A 22,094-nucleotide genomic window follows, 5' to 3' on the forward strand; every position below is an offset into this window, starting at 1 on the left:
GAGTTCTCATCACTAAGGCGGAAATACCTTGAGAGACCGTCTGCATTGGCGTGGTCCACTCCAGGCCGATGTTCCACCTGAAAGTCCATCCCCTGTAGGGAAATAGACCACCTCAACAACTTGGGATTCTCCCCCTTCATTTGCATCAGCCAACGAAGGGGTCTGTGGTCGGTCTGAACTAGGAAGTGCGAGCCAAACAGGTATGGCCGCAACTTCTTCAGAGCCCATACCACTGCAAAGGCTTCACGCTCTATTGCACTCCACTTCTGTTCCCTGGGAAGTAGTCTCCGGGATAGGAAGACCACGGGTTGATCCAGACCCTCTTCGTTGAGCTGCGATAACACTGCCCCAATACCATGTTCTGATGCATCTGTCTGGACAATGAACTCCTTGGAAAAGTCTGGGGCCCTTAAGACCGGGGCCTCGCACATGGCTTTCTTCAATCTCTCAAAGGCTTGCTGACAAGCCTCCGTCCAGACTACCCGTCGAGGTTGTTTCTTGGACGTGAGCTCCGTGAGGGGGGCTACGATGGTACCGTACCCCTTCACGAAGCGGCGGTAGTATCCCGTGAGGCCCAAAAATGCTCGGACCTCAGTCTGTGTCTTGGGGGGTTCCCAGGCCATGATGGCCTCGATCTTCGCCTGGAGGGGTTGCACCGCTCCCCTACCCACCAAGTGTCCAAGGTACACTACCGACCCCTGCCCGATCTGGCACTTGCTGGCCTTGATCGTCAATCCAGCTTGTCTCAGGGCCTGGAGAACAGCTTGCAGGTGACGCAAGTGATCCTCCCAGCTGTTACTGAAGACGGCTATGTCATCCAGATAAGCAGCAGAGAAACTCTCCATTCCGGTGAGGATCTGGTTTACCAGGCGCTGAAACGTGGCAGGTGCGTTCTTGAGCCCAAAGGGCATCACACAGAACTGGTAGTGGCCATTGGGCGTGGAGAAGGCTGACCTTTCCCTTGCCCCATCAGTCAAAGAGATCTGCCAGTACCCAGAAGTAAGGTCAAAGGTACTTAGATATTGGGCAGCTCCCAGCCGGTCAATCAATTCATCCGCCCTAGGGATCGGATGAGCATCAGTTTTGGTCACTGAATTCAGTCCCCGATAGTCCACACAGAACCTCAGTTCTGGTTGGGCACCCGGTGGTGCAGCTTTTGGTACTAACACCACCGGACTGGACCAGGGGCTGCTAGAAGGCTCGATCACTCCTAGCTCCAGCATCTTAGTGACTTCACTATGAATGCTGGCCTTCACCTTGTCTGACATCCGGTAGATCTTGGACTTCACAGGTGGGCTGTCTCCTGTGTCCACGTCATGGACGCACAGGTGAGTCCTACCCGGGACAAGGGAGAACAACGAGGAGTACTGCCCCAGGACCTGGCGACAGTCCTCCTGCTGTTCAGGAGTTAGAGATGGGGAGAGAATCACTCCCTCCACCGACCCATCCTTCTCTTGAGACGCAAACAGATCAGGGAGAGGCTCGCTTTCCACGTCCTCTCCTCCGTCAGTCACCATCATCAAGATGACTTTGGGCCTCTCGTGGTGGGGTTTGAGGCGGTTGGCATGCAGCACCCGCAGGGGCTGACGAGGGGTCTTCAGGTCCACCAAGTAGGTAGCCTTACCCTTCTTCTCCAACACCTCAAAGGGTCCTGACCAGCGATCCTGGAGGGCACTAAGCTCTCCGGGTTCGATCACCCACACCTTCTGGCCAGGCTCCAACTCCACCGGGTGAGCATTGTGGTCATACCACGCCTTCATCACTGCTTGGCTGGCTTCCAAGTTGTCAGAAGCTTGCTTCCACAACTTAGCCATTTGGCTCCGGAAGGCCAGCATGTAGCTCACCACATCCTGGGGAAGCTTTCTGGGAGTTCTTTCCCATCCGTCTCTCACCAGGTTGAGAGGTCCACGTACAGGGTGCCCATACAGAAGCTCGAAGGGGCTGAAGCCCACTCCCTTCTGTGGCACTTCCCTGTAGGAAAAAAGTAAACAGGGTAGGAGGACGTCCCATTTCCTCCGCAGGCTTTCAGGCAGACTTCTGATCATGCCCTTCAAGGTTTTGTTAAACCTTTCCACCAGACCATTGGTCTGGGGGTGGTAAGGAGTGGTGAACCGGTATGTCACTCCACACTCCTTCCACATCGCCCGCATATACGCTGACATGAAGTTGGTCCCCCTGTCGGACACAACTTCCTTGGGAAAACCCACTCGGGTAAAGATTCCCATCAGGGCCCTTGCCACCACAGGTGCTGTTATGGTCCTCAGAGGTATTGCCTCTGGGTACCGTGTGGCATGATCCACCAGAACCAGGATAAACCGGTGACCAGCTGTAGTTGGCGGATCTAATGGACCCACAATGTCGATGCCCACCCTTTCAAAGGGGGTGCTAACGACAGGAAGTGGTTCCAGGGGAGCTTTCAGCTTCACTCCTGTTTTCCCACTGGCTTGGCAAGACACACATGTCCGGCAGTAGGTATCGGACGACACTTTCATCTGAGGCCAATAAAAGTGTGGGACAAGACGGGCGAAGGTCTTGTCTTGCCCCAAGTGTCCTGCCAATGGTATCTCGTGAGCCAACTCCAGAAGGAAGGCTCGATAACGTTGAGGAACTACCAAGGCTCGTGACGATCCGTGTAGGGGTGCCTTGGGTTCACTGTAGAGGAGGCCATCCTCCCAGTAAACACTGTAGTTCCCTTCAACGTTCCCTGCTGCCTGGGCTTCGGCCTGTCGCCTCAGCCCCTCAAGGGTAGGGCACTCCCTCTGGCCCTGGCAGAATTCCTCCCTGGACGGGCCTCCCTCCACGTGCCACTCGGCCGGGATGGGTAGGTCCTCCAGGTTGGTAACGTCCCCCACCGCAGACTCCTGGTCCACCACCTCCGGTGGCCTATCCGTCCTACGGGGTGGGGACGCCGAGGCAGGCTCCTCCTGTCCTCGGTTCTTCCCTTGACTGGCAGCTGGCTGGGCCTTTGTTCCAGGCTCCAGCCGAAATGAACTCCCTCTTCGGGTAGTCGCGGACCTTGTGCTAACACAGGCCCAGTCAGGTGTACCCAGCATTTCGGTGTGAGTCCGGTATTCCACCTCCTTCCAAGCGTTGTGCTCCATGTCATTCCCCAGCAGACAATCGACTGGCACGGCAGGGCTTACGGCAACTCGAAGTGAACCTGCAACCCCCCCCCATTCAAAGGGAACCTCGGCCACTGGATAGTGGCCTGTTCTGCCGTCAGCCATCGCGGCTGGGTGGAGTACATCGGGAATTACCTGCTCTGGAGACACCAGTTGGCTACGCACCATAGTCATACTGGCTCCTGTGTCTCTCAGAGCCTCCCCTCTTTGGCCGTTGATGGTGACCCACTGCCCATACTTTGCGGTATTTGCGGGCACCTGGATCTTAGGAACCATCTCCCGTTCTCCCAGGGACACTAAAGTGACACCCGCCCACTCCCTTCCCTTAGTTAAGGGCATCTCCTCCCCGAGCACTACACTAGCTACTCCGGGGGTCTTTCCTCCAGTGGGAGGGGGTGGTCGTTTCAAGCACTTCGGATCTCCTTTATAGTGTCCAACGCCACCGCACTCATAGCAATGGACAACCCTTGGCTGCTGACTCTGGCCAGGATTAGGGTTTCTGGGTGGGTTGGCCCTAGGGGTGAATCCTGTTCCCTTCCCTTGGAAGTTATTTTGGGGGCCTTTGGAGAACTCCTTTTTCTTTTCCCCTCCCTCTTTCTTCTGGGGGGCGCCCTGTCCGGCCTTTTGAGTATCCCCTCCAGTCCCCCTTGTGGACACCCGGGTACTAGCCCAAATGTCCGCCTCCTCAGCAAGCTTCCGGGGACTGGTCAGCTTGCTATCCACCAGGTGTTGCCGCAGTTCAGGGAAACATTTCTCGAGCAGGTGTTCCTTCAGTACCAGGTCAAACAACCCCTCGTAGTTCCTCACTTCACTGCCCTGAATCCAACCTTCCAGTGCCTTCTTTGCATAGTCCAGGAAGTCCACCCAATTCTGCGTGCCCAGTTTGTGACTACCCCTGAACTTCTGTCTGTACTTTTCAGGTGTTAGTCCAAACTTTCTGATGAGCGCCAGTTTCATGGTGGGGTAGTGGGTCTGCTCATCTTCCTCGAGGGCCAATAAAGCATCCCTACCAGCTGGAGGCATGTAATTGTACAATCCCCCTCCCCAGTACTTCTCTGGAACCCCATGGGCCCTCAACGAGACCTCATAGGCCGCTAGCCACTTGGCGATGTCGTCGCCCACTCCATAGCTAGCTACTATGTCCTTTGGCAGGTATGGTTTAGGTTCCCTGGTGATCTCTTGGGTTTGGCTGCTACCATTAGGAACAGGTTGTGCCCCGATTCTCAAGATCTGAAGATCTATTTCTTTCAGTCGTAATTCATGGGCCATCCTCTGCTCCTCCTTTTCCTTTTCCAGCCTTGCTAAGTCCCATGTGAGCTGTCTTTTCTCCCTCCGGTCTGTTAGCTCCACTTCAGACAAGCCACCGCTAGAGGCACTGCTGCCCTTCCTAGAAATGGTTCTGGGCCCTGCTGACAGGTTCCCCACCTCAGGTTGGTACATCTCAGCCCCCTCGGGGTCAGGCTCTCCATCCCTGTCTTCCTCCTCAGCCTTGCTTTCTCGGCGTGCCTCCCCCCAAGCCCTTAAGCTGGTTTGGAGTGCACCCTTCTTTGCTCCTGGGGGACAGTACACCCCCTCCCGCTGGCAAAACTCCCTGAGTTGGGCCACAGTGTACGTTTCTAGATTTTCTAGTACAAACTCCATCTTGCCCACTCAGGTTAGAGGACAGGTTTTTGTGCAGTAACTATGCAGGGGGGTACCTTTAATAATACCTCCTCCCACCACCAGAGTAAATTTGGAAAAAACAAAAACCCACAATTAGGAAGGCCGCTCTTGAGAAAACTCCCGGTGTAGGCCTATGGACTACCCACAGTTATTGTTGAGTATGCGTAGGCACAGCTCTATCCCACCGCTGAACACCAATTTATGTTGGAAAACCACTCCCACACTAGAAGGGGTGGTGGTGGTCTTCCGGACACACTGTGGTAGCTTGGCTCGAGTGGTCAGGAATCAGGCTCCGTGCTAAGCATACAACATACCCAAACAATAACCATGCGTGCATCCGTTCCAAAAACGACTCTACACCGTAAAAATTATGAAAATAACTTTCTTTATCTTCTTTTTCTCTTAGTTGCTGATTGGAGAAAATAAATAACAATCACAATATACAAACTTTTTAGAAAGTGCAGGACAAATAAATACTGGCTTAATGATTCAATGAATAGGGGTGATCATAAATACTGAAGGCATAAATAAAAGTGCAATACAGACAGGCAATTAAATATTCTGAGGCAATAAATACTGTAACCAATAAATATTGTGCATCAATAAATACTGTGGACCAATAAATACAGTGGAACAATAAATAGGTTAAATACCATAAATACAGTGCCCCTAATAAATACTTAAAAGCTGACAGTGACACTCATGAATTCAGATCACTTTTGAATTCCTAAGGGCTGATTTGGCCCAGGCACAGCTTGTGGGGATGTGGAAGGCTTGGGGGTGTCTACTCCCTGGCTTGGTCAAGGCTGAGGCCTAAACTGAGGTAGATAAAGGGGGAAAATACCAGAGACCTGGCTCTCTCTCTCCACACAACTTCTCTAGATTAGTCCCAGTTCACCCCTGGCACAGTCAGGTTGGTTCCAGCACCTCCCTAGCCCCTTAGAGCAGTCTCTCAGGTCTCCACAGGGCCTTAGGCGCCCTCTACTCCACTTACTGCCCTTTTTCTGATGCTCCGACGCCGCTGGAGTCGTATCGATGCCGTGAGGCGGTTCCGGTTCGATGTCGGCGGCCTTGGCACAATGTCAGTTCTTTGACGACGCCGGCAGGCGGATCCGGTCTCGATGTCAGCGGCCTCGGTTCGATCTCGACCTCCGATTCGATGGCGTCGGGCAGTCTTACTCGATGTCGACTTCGGGCGGCTCCGGTCCGATGGCGACCTCGGCTTCGATGACGTCGGCCGGCCTTGCCTCGATGTCGACTTCCGGCGGCTCCGGAGTGCGATCCTCACTCCCGACCTCCGGTGCTCCTCACAGGTTTCCGGCGACTCCGGAGTGCGACCTCCACTCCCGACCTCCGGCACGATTCTCACAGGTTCCGGCGACTCCGGAGTGCGATCCTCACTCCCGACCTCCGTTACCCTTCACCTCGGTCTCCGACGACTCCGGAGGGCGGACTTCACTCCTCCGATGACACCGCTCACTCGACCTCGGGTGACTTCCTCCTCGACCTCTGGTATTCCTCACGACCTCTGACGGCGCCCTCTCTCGACCTCTGGCGGCTCCGGGTACGACGTCTGCTTTTCCAGTCAGCGCCGCTTCTCCACCTCGGGCTCCAGGTCTTAGGCTACTCGACGTCGGACTTCAGGGAAACCAGCTTCCAGGTCAGGATCTTGCTGTTCTCTTGTTTCTAAGGCCTGTTCCTGCTGTCCAGGTCCTCAGGATGGTTTTTCTGACTTCTTCCCACACAGGGCTCTAGGCTGGGCTCCGTCAGTAGGGACTAGTATCAAGGGTGGGTTTATGGACCCCACTCCAGGCACAAGTTTCCACCCCTGCTGCTTCACTCCTTCCTCCTTCAAGTTTGTGCTGCTCACTCTTCACCAGTCAGGTGCCAACTGCCAGCTCCAACTGCCAACTCTCTGTCTTAGCTTCCCAACATTCTAAACCGCCTCCAACGGTCACAGGGTTCTGGAATGTTCTGGAAGGTGCTAGTAGGTTCCAGTGGATGCTGGTGATGTCACAGGTGGCCACCATTTTGTGCTTCAGGCCCTCAGACAGAAGTTTCAGGGGTAGGTAAAATGGCTCCCTGAATCTGCAGCAACACTAAAAAGTCTGGTGGTTCCCAAAAAGGAAAAATTCAAACAGGGTTTGAGGCAAAAGTGGGACAAAATAAATAATGATGAGGAGGGACCACCCAAAGGGCTGACAGGTCTAACACCCTCTTTCTATTCCTCGTATGTCCATTTCTCCAATAATCTACAACATTTCTGATACATTATTTTAGGCTTGTAGCACAGATATGCATTGTTAACCAAAGTAAAGCACAACATACCACGGGAGACCATCCAGATCCACTCTGATGAACCTATTAAACAAAGCAAGAAAAACATTTTCATCAGACAATACAAGTTTCCTACTTAACTTATCAAAATGTAAAATATATATTTATGAAGGAGTCATTGGGAGAGCAGCCTTTTGCTACTAAAAAAGACTCAATGTGAATAGTCTATTGGCTAAACAGTAGCAGTTGTCAAAAGCCTTCACATTGCTCTTTAAATGAGTGAGTCAATCAACAGAGACCTAGCTCCTCTATTTGCGTGAATGCTTACAAGCTTTGGGTACAATTGACAACAACCTCTGTTACCATGGAAGTATTGCACTACATTTCAATTTGTATTTAATCATAGAGTTGAGGAAAGTGTTTTCTCTTGTAATTAGAACCAAGCGTCGAAGATGTACTGTTTGGCAAGGAACCCTTGGTTATAAACCCAAACCTTTGAGGATTAATCATGCAAAGGTTAATAGGTTTGTCTGTTCCTCAAGGTAATGGTGCAAACAGTAAGCAAGAACTGGATATGTAAATGCCACCAGTCTACCCCCAGGGAGCATAACTCTCCAATAACTGAAAGTGAGGTTCTAAGCTAGCAGAAAGGGTAGTGCCTGGTGCCAAGCAAAAAGGGTAAAAGTATTTTTATATACGCTCGTTACTACCACAAACTTTATTTTTAGACCAAACTATGGCTAAGTTACTCACCCATGTTTTCAGGCTTTTAACAGAGAAAAAAAAGCCCCTGAAGCCAGTAACCTATTAAAACCCAATCACTTTCCTGTTTATGATGCCAGTGGGAGAAGCAAAACTCCTACAGGCTTTGAAATGTATGGGATGCCTGCGATATCTGTGCAAAATTCTTTTAAAAACACACTTGAAACTGTCAGTAAATGTTTACAAGCAGACAAATTTGAAACTGCACAGGGAATCCCACCAACATGCCTCTTCCATTTTAAAAGCACCCCATAGAATGGGCCAGCATTTTTCTCCCACTAGCATTTTAGAAAGTGAATAGAATTTGTGATCCTTTTAAGCAGAATTCAGTATAGACTTAGGTCACTTACCACCATCCTGTCTGCATTACTGGCTAAATAAATCAATAAAATGTGGTGGACAGCTTTTTCAAAAATAGGACACATTTATTGTTATCCAAGGAGGGATGTGCTGTTTTCAGATTGAATAACTTAGGATACACAAATCTTGAGATACTAGACGAGAGGAAGAGGGGAATGGACCTGTATATCAAAGAGGAAAAGACCACGTGTATAGCTTGCGGCACTCCAAAAAAGTTCAAGAAAATATGGAGTCCATGGAAAAATTACTATGGACTTACGGTAGAGGACTCACAGATAGTCACCCCAGCCACTGGTGCGGGGGTGGGAGGGATGGGACTGAGATACAGGGTATTCGAGAAGTATACAATATTGGTTTAAGTAGCACTATTTCACATGCCAATGCCTCTGAAGGAATATGTTAATATGACTTTGCTTAAAGAGCTTGAAAGTATACGCTCTACCTGTGCTGAAATAATAAAAAATGCAAATAAAGATATTTTCAACAAAAAAACAAACCTCGGGATACTAAACTTGAAAATACAATTTCATTGCAAGCAACAATTGCGGAAAGGAACCAAGTAAATAACTGTTGGAGGTAAAAGAAACTAATAATTAATAATTGTTACTGGTATTCATCAATAAAGCAAAATGGAGTGAAAGGGAAAGTTAAAGGAAGGGAGACAAGGTCACTGGGTTATTGTTATTCGTAAATAAAGCAAAACGGAGTGAAAGGGAAAGTTAACTCCTTCCGTGCTCATGACGGAACCACGCCGTCATGAGCCACGGTTGCCGTGGGCTCATGACGGAGTGGTTCCGTCATGCTGCGGCCGTTGGCGGCCGCGCCGCCCACGCGGCGCTAATTCCCCGCCTGTGCGGGCGATTAGCGCTGTGGGCGGAGTCATGACGGAACCACTCCGTCATGAGCACAGCCCAACCGTGGCTCATGACGGAGTGGCTCCGTCATGAGCACCGCGCCACCGCGCTGCCCCCCCCCCCGCACCCCCCAGCGCTGCGGCGGAATTTCCGCCGCAGCGAAGGGGTTAAAGGAAAGGAGACAAGGTCACGGGGTGGAGTATCTTCTCACAAAAATAAAATTTCATTACCAACCACGGATTCACTGAGAACAAGCATTGGCATAGCCAATAGGTCTCGCCTTTGGGACCTTATAAGTGTTTAGCTATGCAACAGTTGCATAACTAAATACTTATAAGGTCCCAAAAGCGAGACCTATTGGCTATGCAAAGCGGCCCTGCGGCCGCGAAAGTGATCGTGATTGAGATCACGAACAAACATCAAAGCGTCCGTGCGGCCGGGAAAGTGAAAGTAATCGCGGTAAAGCGCGGCGCGCCCGCCCGCCCGCGCACATGCACTGTAGCTCTAGGCTGGCCTGGTAGCACTTTTTGGAGCCCTCTCAATAAGTCTCGCCAGACCAGCGCATGCGCTGGGTCAGGCGAGACCTAAAAATCATTAGATGTGTATATTGTTTTTTGATAAACAGATTTTATTGAATTTTGTGCAGAGGAAAATTGGAACATAGAACAAACAATGAGCACGGTTGAGATAGTTACAAAGCAATTGCATAGTCTGTTTGCATTCAGTTGAAGTAGTAAGGTAATACAAAACAACAGCAACATCAGCACTCCTGGTTTCAGTCACAACCACAATCTTATTGGCCCAACCATTGCCCCCATACTAGACCATGCTTAAGTTGGCACCCCCTGGCCTCATATACCGGTTTCTCTTGCTTCTAGTGGAAGGAGAAAAGGACTTCTAACATGTGGCGATGTCACGTGTGGCGACCATAAGGGCCTTTCCAAGAAGGCTTGATCAGCCCTTGTGCCTCTAGAGCCCTCGAGGACCCATAACAGAACCATTAAAAGGGTGAGGAGGACCTCCCATTCAAGCACCTCAGTTAGCTACTACTGCAGCCCAGAGGTTTTGAAACATGGGGCATGACCAAAAATCGCCAGGGGGCCCCTAAAGCGGGGCAGACAGGCTCAGAGGAGTCCCAATCATTGGATCCGAGCTGGGGAGAGATGGGCAGTGTAGAGGTAATACATTTGAATCAACCGCAGTCTGGAGGATATTGTGATAACCCTTGGCGCCATTAGTACATCGCGCCTGTCATCATCTTTGAGGGTCCCATCCAACCCTCCCATCGGATTCTGAGATGGTCTAGAGTGCCTGGGGTATTAACAATCAAAGTACGATAGATTTGGGAAATTCCTACTTTGCCCAAATCGCTCATCAGAAGCTTGGCCTCCAATGGGCAAAACTCGGGAAGAGAGTCAGTGTGTGGGACGCGAGAGTGAAGGGCGAGTCTCAATTGGAGATACTTACAGAACTGTGTATGGGCCAGCACGTAGGTGACTCTAAGTTCTTGAAATGATCGCATTTGTGTCCCCAACCAGATGTTCCAGAGTTGAGAAATCGCAATAAGATCACCCAAAGCCCTGTAGTGCTGCAACCTCCCTCAACCAAGTTGCCTGCCAAAGGATTGTTTGTTGGGGGAGTTTGGTGTTTCAATGAGTGTGTTGCAAGGTACCTCACCAACGAGATGGAGGTAGGCATAGGGCAGCCATAGAGCATTGAGAGAATCTGAGGGAATCCCAGAAGGAACAGATCCAATTGGTAGGCAGGGTCCGATCATCCCTCATTAAACCAGTCGTGGATGACTAGGAGATGTGAAGCTAAATAACAGAGGTAGAGATTGGCTATTCTGAGACCACCGTCGAAAGGGCCACGCTGGCAGTTTGCATATGCCAGATGGGCCCTCGAGCTGTGCCAGAGGAAGGAGGCCCATACACTACCCTAGGCTACAAAACCATGTTTGTTATATAAGGAGCAACAAGGTTTGAAAGATAGAGAGAGCAAGGGAGTATAAACATTTTAAATATATTAGCCAAAGCATTAGCCACGGGACTCCAGGCACACCTCCCAACCTTAATCCACCCAGACCAGTCGGGGTTCATGCCTAATTGTAATATAGCGCTCAACCTGCGAAAATTACATAGTGTAATGGCACGCAAAGACACGTAGAGGAAGACGCGATGATTTTATCACTGGATGCAAGTATGGCGTTCGACTTGGTGGAATGGCCCTTCCTCTTCGCAGTGCTACGACACCTGGGTTTTGGTCCAAAATTCTGTGCATGGGTGGAACTCCTATATACGAAACCTCTGGCTCAGGTGGTGGTAAACGGTCGCATTTCAATGGGCTTCCCATTGGGGAGAGGGACGAGACAGGGCTGCCCCCTGTCTCCGTTGCTCTTTGCACTGGTGCTAGAACCCCTGGCGGCATGGATCCGACAGGTCATCCGGGGACTGCGATGGGCGCTGGGGTGGGAAGACCGCATCTCGCTCTATGTGGATGACATACTCCTCTATCTGGCCTCCCCTGCATGATCCATAAATAGCCTTCTGGATATTAGCGCGGCATATGGCTGTGTCTCAGGATACATGATAAATTGGGCAAAATCCCTTATTTATGTATTACACGGACCTGCGCCAAAACTTCAACGACACTGTACTATACAATTTGACCTCTAAGGATTTAAATATCTTGGTGTATATATATATATATATATATATATATATATATATATATATATATATATATATATATATATATATATATATATATATATCACACATAATCGTACAGGCTTCATCGCAGAAAATCTCACAAGGCCACTGACACGGCTCCAAAATTATGTCAAACATTGGCACTCCCTGCCATTAACACTGCCCGGTAGAGCAGCTCTTTTTAAAATGATGGCACTTCCTCAGTTTCTATATGCCCTTCAAAATACGCCGTCCCCAGTAGCGCCCGAATATTTTACATAGATCAATGCGGAAGTAACCAAGCTATTATGGGATGGCAAAGCGAGTCAGATAGCAATACATAAGTTCATGCGGGGTGGTACGACGGGGGGGAATTGCTCTTCCTAATGTTAAGCAATACTCCTGGGCGGCGTAACTTATGGTCATAAACCAGTAGCTTCATGTACCACAGGAGGAGCCTGCACTCCGCATGGACAGACATCAACTATAAAAAGAGGGAATTATGGGGACATAATACAATAAAAAACGACGACCTACACTTACAGGCACGACAGCGCATACGATTAAAATTTGATTTGAAGCAAGCGAGCACTGGGATGGGAGGGTGTAATCACACAGGCCACACCTATACGGGACACCAGATGACTATGCAAACTGAGTAAGTCGAAGGGATTTCGACACTGGGATCTAATAGGCATTACAAAAGTAGGTGACATCTGGAAGAAGGGAGAAGCCATCCCATTTGAAAAGCTGCAGGAAACATATGGATTAGCACAGACAGAGTTTTTTAGATACCTGCAGGTCAAACATGCGCTCCAGAAAGCCCTGCAACAGGGCACGCAACTATCAGAAGCCTCACCTCTGGAGGACAGACTCCTCACAGACCATCGGCACAAGAAAGCCATTTCCCTAATATACCGTAAAATAGTAAACAATCAGCCAGACCCCATGATAGTTCTTAAGGAAGGGTGGGAGACAGAGCTAGGGCCACTAGACGAGGCAGGTTGGCAGGAAGCATTGGCATCTCCCAGGGAAGTAGCGATCCCCTCATGGCTACGACTGCTACTATTGAAAGTGCTGCATAGAACATACTACACACGTACACTCCTTCATAAGCTGGGGACCACTGAAACGCTGCTTTGTTTGAGACAGTGCGCCTCCCTGGTACGTTCCTGCACACCATTTGGGAATGCCCCAACATTAGGTCCTATTGGGAAGCAGTCATGACCACAATATCACAAGTCAAGAGGGTGGAAATCCTCCTGGAACCAAAACGCTGCCTCATTAACATACGGGAGCCAACAGACCTTAACCACGCTGGCCAGGACTGGGTAACACTGGGGATGAAACTAGCAAAGCAAAACGTAACTCGTAATTGGGGTTCAACACAGACTCCTAAACAGCGAAATTGGTGCCAAGACATGAACAATGCAATGATACCCGAAACAGCAGTATATGTCCATTGAGGATGCCCCCAAAAATGGGCCCAAATATGGGGGAAATGGAACACCTTCCATGGCACTATATGTGAACCCCCCCTCCCCCCCCAAAGAGGACGCGTACTATTGGATGTTAGTGACTGACGAAGATTAAAATGGGAAAAATGCATATTATGTACCAACCCCATCTGACTGTATAATTTAACAAATAGCACAAGAATGTATAAGAAGATTTAAAATGTATACCTGTGTAGAACGACTATAACTACTGTGAATACTAGCTGCTATTATGCAATAATGTACCGATTGCAATTTGTTGTAAAATAAAAACGAATTTATAAAAAAAACATTTTAAATAGGCTATGAGACCCATTACGTTCAGAGGGAGGGATTGCCATTTAGAAAGTTCAGCTTTAGCCTTTCGTGCCAGGGGCTCTATGTTAAGGGACCAGGTGAGTTCAGGGTGTAATGCAACCCAGATGGCCAAGTATTTAAAACCAAGATTACAGATGAGTATGCTGTGTTGTCAATCGAAGCAGTCTGGGGAAGGGGACAGGGGCACTAATACGGACATAGAGGGGTTCACCCCGATACCTCCTTAAAACAATGTAAGAGGTGGAGACGAGGGCCAGTCCCCTTGGGGTTCTCCAAGTATAGCAGGACATCGTTTGTGTATAAGGCTATGCGATCCTCATGGCAGTCACTCCACTTCCATCCGCAGACCTGTGCATCAATACGGATGAGTTGCACAAGTGGTTCGATAACAAGCGCGAAGAGGAGCGGGGACAGAGGACAACCCTGTCTGGTCCCTCGACCAATGTGGAAAGCATGGCCGAGGACTTCATTAATCTAGACCCTCGCCGTAGGGCTGGAATAAAGGGCCTTGACCATTCCACTTAAGCGAGGTCCAATCCTGGCCCGTGCCAGCACCAGCTGAAAGTAGTCCCAGTCCACAGTGTCAAATGTGTTTCTAAATCAATGAAAAGCAAGGCTAGGTCTAGATGCAATGGGTGATGGTGGGCTAGGGCCACGTGCAGCTGCCGAAGGCAGTGTCTTGTGCTACGGGTCGGCATGAAGCCACATTGATCAGGATGTATCAATGTGCGTAGAACATGTTTGAGTTGGGTGGTTAAGAGGGTCGCAAAGATCTCAACTTCTCCGTTGATGAGGGATATAGGACGATTATCAGTACATGATGGAGGCTGTGTTTTGGGGATCACCACGAGCATGGCAGTGTCTATCTCTTCAGGAAAAGCACCCACCTCTCCAACCTCCTCGTAAGGGGCTAGAAGTTGCATGGTCAGAATATTATGAAACACCTTGTAGTATTTTGTGGGAAAACCATCGGGACCGCCATCAATGCTGCCCCAACCTCCTCGGCCAAAAAGGACTGGTTTACTACTCAGGTCTCGATCAGAGAGAGGCAGGTGAGGGAGACATCCTCAAGGACCTGAGCAGCGCAGGCCACGTTTTCCCAGAAGTGGGCAGTGTATAAGTGATGGTAATAGTGGGCAAACACCTTTGTAATCTCAGGGAGTGTGTGGAGGGAGATACTCCGTTCGTCGACTAACTCCGGCACTATCCTCTGTTTACTTGATGGTGGGAGGCTCGCCAATATAGCAGTTTCCCATTCTTGTCTTCCCACCCATAGACTCTGGCCGTCGTTGCACTCCAAAGATGTTTTGCCGCTTCTAGTGATTGGAGGCAAATTTATTCACGGAGAAGATTCAGTTGTTGTGAGGCATCGCCACCGGGTTCCGAGACTGCTCTCCAGCTGGAGGGCACGCGTCTCCAATTGAGTAATGTGAAGGGCGAAGGCGTGTTACTGTTTGCGGATACACCCCATGGCAAACCCCCATATAGTGTCCTTACGGACAACCCAGAGGGTGCCAACAATTCCGACCAAGCCCTTGTTATTGTGGAAGTACGCTTGCAGTTCTTTATTCAAGGCTTGGACGCAGATGCGGTCCTGGAGATACCAGGCATTAAGACACCAAATGGGTCGTGGACCATCTCTGGTGTAATCAAGATGGAGGAGGAGAGAAGCATGATCGGCTACTCTCGAGAGAGAATCTGGGCATGAGAAATGGCACAACAATCGAAGGCGGGCATAAAGACAAGGTATATTCGTGAATGGGGGTGATGTGCAGCCGATGTGTAAGTATATTGTCCACGCCTCAGGTTCCACATCCTCCACGTGTCACGGAGACCAAAGGCACTGGCCCAGTTTGAGAGAGGACAGGCTCCTGGGCGCCTGGACGTTGAGGGAGGTCCCGTGGCATCATCCTCAGGACAGGGACCGCATTGAAGTCCCCACCAATCACTGCCAGCCCCTTCGGAATCTAGGACAATCTTGGACAGGTCGCAGAAAAAGGTGCCCAGGGCCGTTGACAGAGCGTACACACTTACCAGATTGATAGTCTGGCCTTCGAACATCCCAGTAAAGGCAAGAAAGTGGCCCTGTGGGTCGCAGACTTCACAGAGTCAGAGAGGGAGAAGGAACAGCAGAGCAGAATGGCCACGCCGCGGGATCCATGAGTATAGACCAGATGAAAGACCCCATCATATCCCTTATGTGCCAGGAAGGGGCATTGGTTACCTATAAGGTGGATTTCTTGGAGCAGGAGCACTGTGGGGAGGTGTCGGTGGGTAAAGGTAAGGACCACGATACGCTTCACCTGGTCCAAGAGGCCATTAACGTTCCGCGACAAGATAGGTCTGTGAGGTCGCTGGGAGGGTAGGCTTATCTTTTCCCATGTCGGTGGTGCAGGGGGCCCTACACAGCACTTCTCACGGTGGGGACACAGACCTTTTGCCACAGTCCTGATGCAGCACGAGCAGACGCTTTCGTGATGATGGAGGGTATCCTCTGCCACTTGGAGAAAGGGCCAGAGGTGGCTAGGCAAGGGCCTGCTGGGCGTTGTGCAGAACACCATGCCAAGAGTCTCCTCCACAGCAGAGCAGAATTGAAGCAAAGAAGGCCTCGGCAGGCGCAGCGGGAGGCGCAGGCTCAAGTGTAGGCTTTCTAGTCAGTATGGAGCCCTGCAGAGCAGAGTAGGTCCGTCTGAGGCTGCCGGCAACCGACCAATGGGCCCTCACCTCACGCATCAGGCGACCTGTGTCAGAGGGGATGGCAGCCCCCCCCCCCCCCCGCATTGCGAGGCAGTCAGGGGGGCCCAAACAATGCCCCCAGGGGCATCGCCTCCGTTCTGCGCAGTCATCTCCGCTCCGGAAGGCCCAAGCCAAGAAGCAGCCTCTCTACCTAGTCCACATGGCCTGATAGCGCTGAGGGCAGCAAGTCGGCACCGTAGGGCGTTCTTGCATCTCAGATCGCCTCCGCAGCTGAACCTCATAGTTTAAAGCAGGGGGACCGTTTATGGACTTTTGATGGCAGGTACGTTGTTGGATAACTGCAGGATTATACAGGGTCCATGTGGAGCTCCGCTAATGAGCACCCGCCATGTTGGCTTCGCAAGTTACGCTACCCAGATGCATTTTTAAGGAAGAATGAAAACGAGTCAGATATTAATCACACTGAGATGAATCACCGCAGAATAATATGTAGGCGATTTAAGTGCCCGAAAATAACACAAGGAACCAACTTAATGTATCATTTGGTGCACTGATATCAAATCTTGTTCTTGATACACATACTGCTGTCCATCATTAAAAAGACAAATGTCAAATTAAAAATTAAAAGTCCAGAAATACAGTCTCATCACTAGTCCAAATCACATACCTTACCCATTTAAAAATGTTCATGACACTCAGATCTATTTGATTGTAGGAACAAAATGCTTCTTTACCTGTTCTCCTTCAAGGCCCATCATTTTTGGAATTGATGGCCCGCAAATATCAACGTCTAGGAGTGCGACCTAAAATAGATAATTGCAGAATTAGAAACTTATTTTTTTTTAAATTATGATGCATAATGTTATATTTGTACACCTCGTAGAACCTTTCGTATCAGTAAACAAAATGTTGCAGTGAAAACATTTGACACCATACTAAGAATCAATCCAGTGCCTCAGTGAAAAGAATCGATTCTACAAAAGATGGTTCACAGTAAATGTAAGGGCTAACCACAAATGGCTGTCATTACCCTGTTCTTAGCAGGTGTTGTTCTATATGTGCCAATGATACAGTCTTAAACTCTCTACAAGTTATACTTGGAGACTAATATCCTACCTTTCCATTCCAATCGTTAAAAAGATCCTTAACTATGCCCCTCAACTGTACTGCCCACGCCCCAAAACAAATACAGCATTCTTCATGGCATCACGGTTTCAGTTGAAAGGCAAAACTCCTCACTGCTTACACTACAATATATTTTTAAAAAAATCAAAAAGTTCATCGCTCTCTCCTTAACTGCAAGACTTGCCAATATCAATTTAACCAATTCAAGTGGAATAATTACATAATTCAAGAGAACAAATACGTCCATTAACGTGGTGGATAATAACGTGTAACCGCTGGCACTAGATAGTGTGTCATGGTGAGCAAATTATATGACTTAAAAAAAATGTGAAACGTCTTTGTAAATCAAGTGTGCGAATATTAAGGCACTGATACAGTAGTTCTGATCTAGTGGTAAATGGTAGATTATATAAAATGTCAACAGTACTGGAAAATAGAATATAACTTGTAGTGCAATGGTAAGCAAATGGGTCCAGAATCAGGTGCGCAATTCACCCAAATCTAATTGTGGAAAAGCTGATGCTGAAAAATATAAAAATCAATGTGACAAAGATGGCCACAGTTAGGCAGCACCCGAGCTAGGCTCTGAGACGCAATTGTAAATTGCTCTTCACTCCACAGGAGGCGGTGCCTGGATGACAAGTGACAGGGTGGGAGGCGCAGCACAAGAGAACAGTCCTTAGGGAGCGAAGACACTAATGTGTCTGCTGTAACTGGGAAAATGAGTTACACACCCTTGACTTCACCACAGGCTGAGAGTTGCAGTCAGATGGAATGAAGGGCCGTACCTCAAACAGCGAAAAAGAGCTAAGTGTACCCTCTCAATGGCCATGTTTAACTACAGTTCTCAATCCTAGCCATACTGCAGCACCCACAAAATTCAACAGCACTGTAAAATGTGTCTCACCAGACAAGGCCAGACCAAAACATACAAGACGAAAGTGAGGAACCTCCCTGTGCATCCAGGTCTCACCCAGAAAAGACCTCATCATTGCATCCAATGTGAAGCAAATGCTGCTTTGAAAGTGACAATGTCACTCGCTTCAACAAAGAAATCGTGATATTAGTCTCAACTAGAAGGTAAAATGCCGAAAGTGTATAACAGGTGGAAACTGGACACAAGAAAATACCAATACAATTGAACAGTCATGTACAACTGAGAACAGGCTCAAGAGTGAACAATGGACAACAAGCATTGACTTACTGTTAGTACGCAAAGTTGAAAAAATCTTATTTTTAAGAGGAAAATACCAACCCAAAGACACCCAAAGAAACGAATCCAAATTGTTAAAAGTGGTCTGGTTCCACAAAGTGTGGTTCTTGAAACATTGTTAATCCCAATTTGACCCAATTTATATATACTACTATTCTCCCTGCTTTATACTGTTGTTGAGACCCCCCACATTTCATGTCAGTGGTGTGATCAATCTGACTTACATATTCTTCTTTTATGGATGGTGAACAGCATATATGCCTCTACTATGTGTCCTCACCAGCTCTCTTCTTGAACATCTTGCTTTTTGGGATGTTCCTAAACCAACACCTCAGAACACTTATATAGTTCCCAATGCCACGTCTTACCCATTTCCTCAACCCCTAAACCTTCCTCAACCGTCCAGATTTAGGGACTACATCAGTTGACAACTTCTTCCCCCCACAGGGGTTAAGCTATTTTATACTGCATGTGTTTCTTCCTCTGTGGTAAGCTTTGTAAGCATGTGAATGCCTCTCGACACAGAAGGCCATTAACGGTTGACTCTTGAAGTTGAAGCGCTCTCTTCCATATGAAACTCAGAGGTCCCACGTTTCAGCATGCGTGTTCCTAAATATCTGTATTCATTTGTTTGAATAATTGCAGGCATTGCACTGTTACACCGCCTATTCTCTAAGGACCCCTCAAAAGTGGGAGTGTTCCCCTCAAGCTCTACATCAAATGAAGGTAGTCAATTGTATCATCTATACATAAATCTCTTTCCCCTATCTTAAGGTGCTAACTTGCCCTACTCCTCCTTGTGTAATCTTAAATAGCCTGCATCTTTATCTCCTTTGATACTGCTGCAATCTTTACCATGCATTTTTGCCTGCTTCTGGCATCCAGTTTGAGCCTGACACAATATGGGTCTTGCAAACATTGCTGTAGGGGCAAGCATCAGTTGCATGCGCTTTAAGCTGAGGAGTGGCTACAGTCTGTATCCTACTAGTCTCTTGCAGCGGCAACTTTCCCCAAAGAACATTACATTTAGGTGTTGCAAAGTAAGCGCATTTCCTGAAAGCAATCAGAAACAAATCATGTTATCCTTTCATCAGTATTAAGAGGAATCCCATTGGATGCCTCATTATCCAGTTAGGTACCAGATCAACTTCTTGTTTAAGGCTGCAGTCCATTCTTTAATACATGTGTCACCTCTACGTCCATGACATATGTGCACTGCCCTCCCCTCCAGGTCTCCTGATGAAGTGATGTGTCAATATGGTGTCAACGATTAGGTATTTTTCAAATGGTATGTAGTGCTTCTTGTTTTGTTGCAACTGGCTACGAGGAGGGCATGGAAACACTTTGGATTGCAACAGGCATGAGTCCAAGAGGGACATGTACGGGTCTTTCGGGGTTGGAGAAGCAACAATATCAAGGCCTACTGACTAATGTCTGTTCAACAGTTATTCTTCCCAGGCTCTGTGTCAGGCAGATGTCTATCACAGACCACCATGTTTGTTCCAGACAGCTCACCTCATGCGCTTCTCCAATCAAAGTCTGCATTCATATGGGATTTCAGGAGTGAATATCTTTACGTTCGATAATACAGGTTCATTATTCATACATTCCAGGGTCTCTGTTTGGTTCATTGTTCCCTTCTCGATTCCAACGTAAGACTGGGGTTAGCTCTCCTGACATTTCCTTGCGGTCATGTGGAGCTTCTAGTGGGAGCAGTATATATATTTTTTTAATTACTCTGCTGTCGCTTCCAAATCCGTAAAATAAATTTGACCTGCTATACAGTATGATGTGTAATTTTGCAGGTTGCATGATTCATACTTCACACTACCATCTCAAAGAATGACCTTGACATACCCAAATCGATTCCTGGCATATTAATCATCCCACAGATTAATGTCTCTAAATTTATAGCATACAAATCTAGCAGTGAAGGGGTAAGAAATCCTTCTTGGGAGCGGGCATGGAGCTGAAGGACAGTGGGGTGGAAGGGACATGTGATGTCTCTCCACAGAGAAGACATCTGAAAGATTGGCCCCTGGAGGTAAAGACAGTACTAGATTTTCAATAAATACCTTCATGATCCCTACTCAAATTTATCAGGGATTCCAAAAACTGCACATTATTTCTTCATGGTCTCTTTTCTGGTCCGGTAGCATCATATTACCACTTCTTAATTCTACTGTGAGAGATTTCATTGTCTTGAAGTGCTCTGATGATGTCCTATTTGTTCCTACACTGTTTCCAGAATCATTTATCCTGCCTCATTCTGGAACTCATCTACAACTTTTACTAATTTCCACAAAAGTTGGCAAGTACATTTCTAGCTACCCTAACAATAATTGGGGAGGTTTGGTGAGGAGTGGTCAAGAAAGTCTACAGTTGGAGGCATACATCATAGGTTTGCTTTTATAATGGAAGTTGAATTTCAATCATGACTTAGGAGTTGCTAATGTCGACACTAATACAGGTAAATGGACAGGTTGAGAACCCAGTAGCTGTCTGAGGAAACATCAACAGAAAGCTTTGAAACTGAAGGTATGAAAAAGGACCTTCCTTTCCCTCTTACAAGAGAAACATACCTATGCAAATGAAACAGTTTGGAAATGTGCACCTTGTGTCTTCAGGAACACTGCAGTACTGCTTCATGAAATGTATACACTAGTGTCCGGCGTTAGCAACTGATGCACTTTGAGATTGAAGTTAATGAGCCTGCAACATTTTTTAAATAATTGACCAGAACTTTCAACAAGACATAGAAGTAAAGCAGTGTTTTTATAAATGTTGTCAGAAATCATAATTGACATGCCCAGATAAAAGCAGGGACTAAGTCCTCAATTATAGAAGAACAGTAATATGGAGATATCAAACCTCAACGTACAGTGGTATTATAACAAAATGCCAATGTTATTTGACACAGAAATACATTTTATTTGAAATGTTTATGTTACTTTATAACCAAGGTTCAAATTTAGCATAGAATTTGACTTATCACCCATATAGCACATCTTCTAAATTGTGACTGAGTAGTAATCAAAAGTAAAACCAGGGAATAGGGTTGAAAGAAAGTTATGGAAATGTTACACAAACGTTTTCCATTTCTGAGTAAGCAAACAATGCACAAAAATGTCCTAACCTGTTTGGTTTCATCCTCAGCCAAGCCATGGGCTAAGTGGGCACTGAAAGTGCTCTTGCCAACTCCACCTTTTCCTGATAAAATCAGAATCTTGTGTTTGACAGACATCATTTTCTCCTTTATTTTCTCGATAGCTGCAAAAGAAGCAATAATCATTTACCCAATAGTGCCTTGGTTAACATCGCTCACCAAAAGGAATATGCTACTTACCAGTATGCATCTGTTCTTGGCATGTAGAGCTGCAGATCTACACACTTTTGCATAGATCGCCATCTGGTGTTGGGCCCGGATGTTTGCAGTTTGTTTTTCCTCTTGGAAAGTCTTTGGAAGTCACGAGGTCGGTGACTCCTCCCTTGGATGGTATTGCGCATGGGCTTCGGCT

The 22,094-nt window shown here is 47.9% G+C and overlaps 1 protein-coding gene across 2 annotated transcripts in view; it reads right to left on the reverse strand.

Annotated features, from left to right (window-relative positions):
* NUBP1 (NUBP iron-sulfur cluster assembly factor 1, cytosolic) overlaps positions 1–22,094 on the reverse strand; it is a 286,868-nt gene that overhangs the window by 211,923 nt on the left and 52,851 nt on the right. Inside the window, exons 3-5 of one of the 2 annotated variants that reach the window (XM_085628298.1) lie at positions 21,713–21,846; positions 16,973–17,041; positions 7,113–7,145 (exon numbers count right to left, since the gene is read on the reverse strand). In XM_085628298.1, coding sequence (XP_085484424.1) covers positions 7,113–7,145; positions 16,973–17,041; positions 21,713–21,846 — 236 coding nt within the window. The remainder of the gene's footprint in view (positions 1–7,112; positions 7,146–16,972; positions 17,042–21,712; positions 21,847–22,094) is intronic. The other variant, XM_085628299.1, reaches the window with a different exon arrangement.

The sequence above is a fragment of the Triturus cristatus genome, chromosome 10 (assembly GCF_964204655.1).
Source record: "Triturus cristatus chromosome 10, aTriCri1.1, whole genome shotgun sequence".
Classification (NCBI taxonomy): Eukaryota; Metazoa; Chordata; class Amphibia; order Caudata; family Salamandridae; genus Triturus; species Triturus cristatus.